This window comes from Emydura macquarii, unplaced genomic scaffold (genome assembly GCF_026122565.2).
Source record: "Emydura macquarii macquarii isolate MOO-44397 ecotype Brisbane River unplaced genomic scaffold, CSIRO-AGI_Emac_v2 contig_1551, whole genome shotgun sequence".
Classification (NCBI taxonomy): domain Eukaryota; kingdom Metazoa; phylum Chordata; order Testudines; family Chelidae; genus Emydura; species Emydura macquarii.
The window spans coordinates 6,246,409-6,255,372 of record NW_027131688.1 but is presented as its reverse complement, the minus strand read 5'-3'; the positions used below and the strand labels follow the sequence as shown (position 1 = coordinate 6,255,372).

At 48.9% G+C, this 8,964-nt stretch overlaps 1 protein-coding gene across 5 annotated transcripts in view; it reads left to right on the top strand.

The window, feature by feature from the left end:
* The first annotated feature begins 1,402 nt into the window (after nt 1-1,402).
* DNAAF2 (dynein axonemal assembly factor 2) overlaps nt 1,403-8,964 on the top strand; it is a 35,133-nt gene continuing 27,571 nt past the window's right edge. For all 5 annotated transcript variants that reach the window (XM_067554721.1, XM_067554722.1, XM_067554723.1 and 2 more), the window contains exon 1: nt 1,403-3,581. In XM_067554721.1, coding sequence (XP_067410822.1) covers nt 1,425-3,581 — 2,157 coding nt within the window. In that variant the 5' untranslated portion in view covers nt 1,403-1,424. The remainder of the gene's footprint in view (nt 3,582-8,964) is intronic.

Below are 8,964 nucleotides of genomic sequence, written 5' to 3'. Positions count from 1 at the left end.
CGGAGTTCACTCAATGAAATTAATAGGCAGCGGGTTTAAAACAAACAAGGAATACACAGAGCATAATCAACTTGTGGAACTATTTGCTAAGGGATGCTATGAAGGCCAAAAGTATAACTGGATTCAGAAAAGAATTAGATTAAGTTCCTGGAGAACAGGTCCATCAGTGGCTATTAGCAAAGATAGTCCCTAAATGCGTGACTGCTGTAAACTGAGACTGGACAACAGGGTGGATTACTTAATAAACTGCTCTCTGAAGCATCTGGCTGCTGTCAGAAGACAGGATGCTGGGCTAGATGGATCTTGGATCTGACCCAGTATGGCCATTCTTATGTTTCATGTCATATTAAAAAAAAAAAATTAGCCCTCTAATTATTAAAGCCAGACCCACATTTAAAGTTAGAGGCTAAGAATAAAAAACACTGTTATACATAATCAACTTAAATGTAATTTCCAGTAGAAAGCTGGGCAGTAATCAATTTGCTTAATGTGATGTGGATACCTGAAGTTTGTGCATCATGAGATAAAACCTTCCATGTCTGAGAGATTCTTTTTCTTAAGTCTGAATAACTTTAACAAAGCCCTTGCAAGGGGAAACAAAAATGTAATTTGAAGAAATACCTTCCTTAAAAAATAAAGTTGTACTTTTCAAAAAAGGCTGGACTTTTCTCCTCTTTGTGTAAATTGTGGCTCTTATCCACAGTGGCTTTTAACCTTGTTACTCATTTAACCTGAAGGTTGCTGTACTTCTCCAAAAACAGACTTCAAAGAGAAACTGCTAAGTTAGAAATTATCTGCAAACTTGACACATTTAAATTGGGTTTAAACAGAGATTTGGAATGGCTATCTCATTACAAGAGGTAAATTGCTTTGATCACCCATTCTCACCTCCTACTCAAGGGTTGTCATTAGCCCTCAAGTACCCCGCTTTTATCCACCTACCCCATTGTTCTCTATGCACTTGTATATGTATATGATGCCTCCTATATGTTACAGCAAATGGGTATCATTTCTACCTACTGCATCTGAGGAAGTGAGCTGAGGCTCACAAAAGCTTATGCCTGCTGAAATTAAATTTGTTAGTCTTTAAAGTGCCACACAACTCTTGTTTTTGCTGTATACAGACTAAGACGGCTGCCCCTCTGGAACTGTTATTTAACCATGTTATTTTAAAGCGCCTCAGCAGGAGAATTTTTGAAAAGTGGAAGTTTGAGGTTAAAAGTGGAAGTTTAGGGCCTTGCAGGTTAACTGCCTTTAAGCTTGAGGCTGGGGAGAATGTACTACCTTCTGAAATTCATTGCTCTCCTGGGGAGATTTCCAGCTGGGGGTGAGATGAAGCCATTCAGGATGTCTTTAGCCAATACAGACAGGGCCCTAGCTGTTCCTGGATGGCAGGGTGAGAGCCCCACACCCCAGGCGTGCCAATGAGCCAGTCTGGCTCCTGCACTTCGAGGGGCGCATCAAAGCAGCCTGGTTGCACCCATGCCTGGGGCGGGGGAGAGAGGACTGCCAGCGCCAGCCAAGGGAGGAGGCAAGGGCGCCTCAGGGCACCGGCCCCGTGTAGAACAGAACCCAAGCGGCTGGCGCCAGGGCGCCCCCTAGAGGCGGGAGCAGGCAGAGAGCGGAGGGGCTGCCATTTTGTTTGGCGCTGTAGCCATGGAGACCAGCGTGTGGGGCCGGTGACCGGCTGGGGTGAGGGCGAGTGGGCGGCGATGGCGGCCCCGGGGCGCTCGGGCCTGGAGGAGCTGGAGCTCACCGCCGAGGAGGTGGAGCGGCTGAAGGGCGCCTTCCGGGACGAGCGGTTCCGGGCGCTGCTGGCCGAGTACGCGGCGGAGCTGGCCGACCCGGAGCAGCGGCGGCTCTACGAGGCGGAGGTGGCGGCGCTGGAGCGGGAGCGCGGGGTGGAGGCGCGCTTCGTGCACCCGGCGCCGGGCTACGTGCTGCGGACCAGCCAGGGGGGCGCCCAGCGCTGCTACCTCAACGTCTGCAGCAACCCGCTGCTGGGCCGGCCCCAGGCCCGCCCGGCCGCCGGCGGCCAACGCTGGAGCCTGCCCTACAGCCTGGCCCCCGGCCGCGAGGAACTGGGCCGCGCCGGCCGCCGGCGCCTGCTCTACGACGTGGTCTTCCACCCGGAGACGCTGCGCCTGGCCGCCCGCAGCGCCCGCTTCAGGCGCCTGGTGAGCGAGACGGCGCTGGAGGCGGTGCAGAGCCGCTTCGGGGTGCAGCTGGACCGGGCCAACGCCACCCCGCTGCGGGGCACCGCCTACAAAGGGGTGCCGCAGGCCGCCGTCATCCGCACCCCGCTGCCGGGGGGCGCCCCGCCGCGGGCCGACGAGCCCGACTCCCCGCTGCCCCCTTTCCCCTACCCGTACCCCGCGGCCCCCGCGAGCGGCGCCCAGCAGCGGCCGGCTCCCAGTCCCGCCCCCCCGGAGGCTGAAGGGGCTTCGGGGCCCCCGCCGCCGCCACCCACCATCCCCCGCTGGAGCCTGCGGCACCGCTCGTACGTGGACCTGCAGGACTATCGCTGCTGCCGGGACTCGGCGCCCAGCCCGGTGCCGCGGGAGCTGGTGGTGACCATCGAGCTGCCGCTGCTGAGCTCCGCCGGCCAGGCCGCCTTGGAGATCCGGGGCCGGGAGCTGCGCCTCGACTCGCAGCGGCCCGCCTACCGCCTCCGCCTCCGCCTGCCCTACCCGGTGGATGAGAACCGCGGGCGGGCCGCCTTCAACAAGGCCAAGCGGCAGCTGCTGGTCACGCTGCCCGTCCTGCCCCCGCCTCGCCCGAGCTTCGCGGCCCCCGCCCAGCCCAGCGGAACCGGCCCGGAGGAGCCCGAAGTCGCCCCGGCTTCCTCCTCCTCCCCAGGGCTTGGTACGAGCCAGGAGCAGGAGTCGGACTCCGCCCCGGAGCCGCTGGCAGAGGCAGGGCCTGGCTCTGCTGCAGCCAGGGAGGAGGAGGAGCTCGGGCTGCTTCCCACTGAGCAAGCGTGTGCGCCTGGCCCAGGCGGTGGCGGCCGGGCCCTGAACAGCCGGGCTCCGCCCGTCACCCCGTTGTGCCCCGGCAGCATGGATCTTACCACGTGCACTACCGCCAGCAGCGAAGCGGATCGGCCTTCTCTGGGGGGACCCAGCAACGGCGCAGATCTCCCCCCCTGTCCCAGCAGCAGCCTGGACCCGGCCGTGCCCACCCAGTGCCTCAGCAGCAGCCGCCAAGCAGAGCTCCCCGAGAGCTGCAGCAGCCGCCCAGACCTTCCTGCGGTTCCCAGCAGCTTGGCCACTCCACTCTGTCCCCCCTTCCAGTGCACTCAAGACGAGGAATCCCTGACCCTGCTCTTGCAGGTCCCAAATATCCAGCCCCAGAGTTTCAAGGGGGAAATCGGCACAAATCACTATAGACTCAGTTTCTCTTCCGAGGACGCTGCTTCCTACTCCTTCCTCTTACAGTTTCCTCTCGAAAACAAGTTGACCCCCCAAGAGACTGGTATTAATATCTCCCCCAATAACGCTGTAATAGGACTGACCAAATCTCCGGAGAGCGCTGGACTTTGGGGGAAGATGTTCTTCGGCTTAAACAGCAACACTCTGCAGGTAATTATTTTTAAAATGACACATCCAATGTAGACTGTTCCTGAAATAATCTTAAATCAAGCTGTGCTTTGTGGAAGATCATAACTTGATCTAGTTTTTAAAAAAAGACGATTGGCTCTTTCCAGATTGTTAATGTGATATAAAACTTTTCACTTCTAGGTCACTAGTTCAGATTCAAACTAGCTCTTCAGTGGTCTGTGTAAAATGCACCAGTATATTTGATGGCTGTATTTCAGCTCTCAGTGGGCAGATCTCCACATTGCAGAGTCTCCTTAAGAGGCTCAGCAAAGGCCCAGCATTGAATGGTGTGGAGTGAAAACTACTCTTGCCTTTTGAGGTGGTCCCTCTAACTAACTAAACGTGAAGGCAGGTAGGCAGAACAGTGTGAGGGAAGCTTGGCCTAACATCGCTGTACCTGTTTTGGGGTTAAATAATTGGCTTTAGTCTCCAGGGCTGTCAAGCTGTCATCTTTCACAAGCACTAAATTCACATGAAAAACAGTGTGTGTGTGCACATACAATTATTTTGAAATGAAAGCATGTGAATATAGTATATATAACCATTTCAAGATAACTGTATCCTGCTATAACTATTGAAATGAGACGGCTAAAACAAACCAGATTAATACAAAACGCAGCTTTAAATATTAAAAAGCCATTGTTTGCTATCTTGAACTAGAATTCCTATATATGTGAGAAACCTAGGTGTGATTTCTCATTTATATTTTCCTTATTCCATGGACATTTAACATGATGTGAAAAGCTTAAGCATGGCTTTGGTTTCTCAGTAGTCACCTAGAAATGTCTGTCTCCAACATATGAGCATCTGAGTATATGGAAATGCTCAAAACTGTTTTTCTTCAGTAGTGGAGAGCATTCAAAGGGATTTCCATGATATAGAACTGGACTTCCCTCCACAAGGAATACTTAAAACAAACTTTCCATGTCTGAGGGCCCAAGAGAATGGAATCCTGGACTTAATTCATCATTTCTGGAATTTGGGGGTCAACTTTGCTGTATTTTAGAACCATGAAATCCCTTATAACTTGGAACACGTGTTGTGGGATGCCCAGTTTGGAGTGCTGATTAGTATCTTCGATATATTCAGTGGGCTGAGTGCCTGGAGTATGGAAAATTTCTTCTCCAAATCCTACGATTGTAAAATAATGTGTGTGACCCTTTCAGGGATTCTGGGATTTTTTAATTTTTGTTTTTTACCCAGTTAGTATATAAAGGGACAAGTTTTTGAAACTTGACTTCTAATTTTGCATGCCTACATGAAGGCCACTGTATATCTGTGTGGGGGAAGTTGCTGGTGAAAGGAAACAGTGTCATTACTGGGTAGTGCAAAAAGTTGAGAAATCATTGAATGGCCCTCAATGTAGCTGTTGTGAATCACCTGGGACAGGTTTACGGGCATTTTCTTCAAAGCGAGAGCTTGCTGATGTACATAAATGAAACCATGAGGCATTAGGCTCAATGTTTTTAATCCATGTGACTAAGGGCATGTCTATACTGACGCCAGATCAATCTTTTTGGATCAATTTGAGCGGTCAGTGTAGACCCGCTCAATCGATCAGGAAGTCGACTGAGTAAAACCACCCCCTCAAGTAGCGCAGCACAGTGAAGACACCACGCAGAAGGGAAGCGCAGCAGTTGACGTGAGTTACGCAAGCTACTCTGCGTACTGTGCGTAACTCCTGTCGACTGCCGATGAATCTCCAGGTAAGTGTAGACCAGGGCTAAGAGCTTTTCTTACCTGTATGGCATTGGCACCATCTGTGCAGATTTCAGTAGAGCAGTGGTCCCCAAACTTTTTAGGTCATGGCCCCACTTACCCTTGTCTATACCCCCCACCCTCCTCCAGCTGGGGCTGGGGGCAGTGCCATGGTCAGGGCCGGGGGTTGGGGCTGGGAGTGGGGCTGCAGCAGCTGGGGGCTGAGTTGGGAACAGTGGCCTGAGACTGGGTTCGTAAGCCCGGGGGCCCAGGCCGCGGTAGCCGAGACTGAGAGCAGAGCCAAGGGCCAAGCTGGGGAACTGCGGCCGGCAACCAGGGCCGGAGCAGAGTTTGGGGCAGAGCGGGGCAGTGCTCCCTCCCTGCTCCCCAAGGAGGTTGGCCCTGGGTCCTGCTGTGCCCCCCAACGTTCTTCCTAACATTCCCCTAGGGGGACATGCCCCACAGATTGAAGACTTCTGTAGTAGACCATTGCCACAGAATATAGAAATCTTTGATTGTTTCCTGAAATGTCTTAGACAAGCATTCTTCTGTCATGCATCTTGGTGCAGCTTCACATAGGTATTTTTCCATTGTCATAATTTTTTAGTATGGTGTGTACTCCTCTGTATATGATAAATTCATGTGCATGCAAGTACAGGTTTAATGCTCTATTAACAGAAACTCTAGCAGCCTGCTGCAAATTCTTGCATCAACTAGTAGAGTAGTTTATGCTAAACCACTAGCTAGGCTTCTTAGGTTACATTACACCCTTACAAGGTTTTGTTGTTACCATTTATCATTTTAAAATTTTTATTTTTTGCAGTTTTACATTTTTTGCATGACCTCCCATGAGCCCCTTCTGTGATTCTTGTCGAGGTCATGAACCTCAGTTTGGGAAACTCTTAAGTAATATAATATGCTTGTAATGGGGTGAATGATTATCTGATTTAATTTCCACATATCAGCTGAACCTGAATGTTGGTGTTTGGTACATGCATTCTTAGGAGTTGTGAGTATATGGGGGAGGGGTCACTAAAAGCTTATTCTGTTGTATGGGACTTTAACCAATCAAAATAGTCAAATGTCTTTGAGTTAAAATTTTGAAATTTAATAATCTCATTCATTTTAAACCGCTAAATGTGTGTGTAGTGGCAGAGAATGTTTAGAACTTAACATAGGCCATCAGCAGTTCATTAGTGTAGTAGATAAAAAATTAACTTTTGAGAGACCATTTTTTGGGGGTATGAGGCTTCTGAATTTAAGAAATTAAGATAAACTGAAGTAATTAATCCTGTTTATTGGACTTTTAGCTAAGAAGTTTGCCAAAGGTGACTGAGTGTACCAACACTGATAGCCATGCCTCCTGGAACGGATCATTAATATTTAAACATCACCACCTGTTATACCCTATGTTATTTCTGCCTTTTCAGAGCTCTGCTTATTCTGGCCTTCTGATGATTTTTCCATCTACCCTGCATAGAACTCTTCTAGTTCTGTGCCAAAACTTCTGGGCTCCCTCTGCTTTAAATGATTTTGTGTCAGTTAGAGCCACATTTCCTGTAGACAGACTCTCGAGAGTGTAAGTCAAGCATAGATACGTGCTCTGTGAGAAGAGATTTTTTTTTAAATGTACAGAAATTACAATGCAATGAATGGTCTGGGGTAGCTGACACATGCCTGTTATAATGGGACTTTCAGCACCCAGACATATTAGTGTAATGGATTGAGGCATAGGTGCACGCAGCACATTACATTAGTGTGTGCACCCAGGGAATTTTCAGGCCACTCTGGATTAAAATGGACTTACCCTCACTGCCTTACTCTCTGCCGAAAAATCTCGCTGCGTCATCTGTTTCGGCGGCAGCTAGCAATGTCTTACCCGCTGCCGAAAAAACTACCGGGGGTCCTTCTTTTTGGTGGGAGCTCATGCTATCTTTCCTGCCGCCAGGGATAGGGACTTAGAGTTCAAAGAATGTACATAGGATGGTTTTACTGAATTGCAATTTCTCACTTACAGTTAGGTCATACAGAATTTAGCCATTACACTATTTTCAGGAGTTATAGTTGGGGGAGTAATATTTTCTCTTTTTCTTTGTTAGACTAGGTCAAATCTGTTAGGGTCTCTGGGCTGGCATACATTCACACTAAATATTTAGGTTTTATTTTCATAGATGCTGGGCACTTGTAATTCCAGCTGAAGTCAAAGGGAACTGCAGATGTTTAACTGCAACCTTCTGTGCATTTGACAGCTCTTGGATCCTTGTCCATTTAACTGTTCCCTCCTGCCCTCAAATATTTATTATCTCCAGAATCAGCAGGTGGCTTACTTTTCTATCATCCGATTCAGGGGCTTCTGTTTCCCCATCTTTGGTTGAATTATTTAGCTCTTTGGCCAGACCACAACATCTCCCCCTTTCCCAGGGTAAAACGAGTCCAACAACTTTAATCCCTTAGTGCAGAGGCTACTCTCTATTTGTTCAGGAGCTCAAAATCTTGTCCTTTATACCACTGGGCTTCCTCCGGGTGTGTTCCCAGTCTCTAGCTCAAGACATTTCCCTTGACTCAGGGTAGAGCCCTGCAGTGGAACTGGACCACGGGTCTCACAGGACCTGCTATCATAAGAGCAGGAGCGGATAAAATGTACTTTGTTGTGGGCGGGATTGGGAGGGCAAAATGGGAAAACACTAAATCTCTTGTCAGTTTACCACATTAAAATTGTGTCTGGATTCTGTTTCTTTTATAGATATATTCTTAAGTAAGTGGTTGGGTATTGCTTTTTGTTTTTAGTAGCATGGAGCAATCTCTCTTGCGGGATCTAAGGTTTTTGCGGGTGGGAGCAGGAAAAGAATGCAAGAAAAACTGTTGGAGTGGGTGAGGCGGGACAGGACTGAGATTAAAAAAATAGTCCTGGGTGGGGCTCGAACTCCGGGTACTATCCTTCAAGGCTGCTTCCAAGACATCCTCCCAGGCTATGTGCCTAGATTTACCCACCAGCAAATCCTGATCTCTCCCACTGTTACTTATATTCCAGTCTACATAGCCTGTGTTCCCACTGGACTACATGAACTAGAATGCTGTGGTCCTAGGTTGAACCAGGAACAACGCCTGAGGAAATCTTGAACCACCTCTTAAAAGTCTAGTTTGCCTCCTGACAATCAGCCTATAAAAACAAAATACTCAATTCTTAACAAAAACAGAAATCAGGTTTTGATCCTGCTTGGTGTATCAAGAATATATTCTTCCTTCAATAAACTATTGTATGACAGTAGGGTAAACTATATTCAGAAATGGGAAGCAGATTCAGGGAGGAAGTTAATTTAGGGAGAACCAGCCACTTGCAGATTTTGAGGCAAAAGTGCATCATTTCATTTGATCAGAGAAATGTTGGTTAAAGTACAAACTGAAAGGTATTTGACTTCCTCCTGGTTAAGTGCAAGAAACATCAGCTACTCAGAGTGCTGGGAGAGGCTATGCTCATAGGGGTATATCATAGAATCATAGGGTTAGACTAGACGATCCTTGTGGTCCCTTCTAACTCCCTGCCAAAATCCCTGCCAAAAGATTTGTTGTCAAAATGCAAGATTTGCTGGATGGCTATTCAGCCTCCTTTTGAAAACTTCCAGTGAAGAAGCTTCCACAGCCTCCAGAGGCACTTTGTTCCATTGAC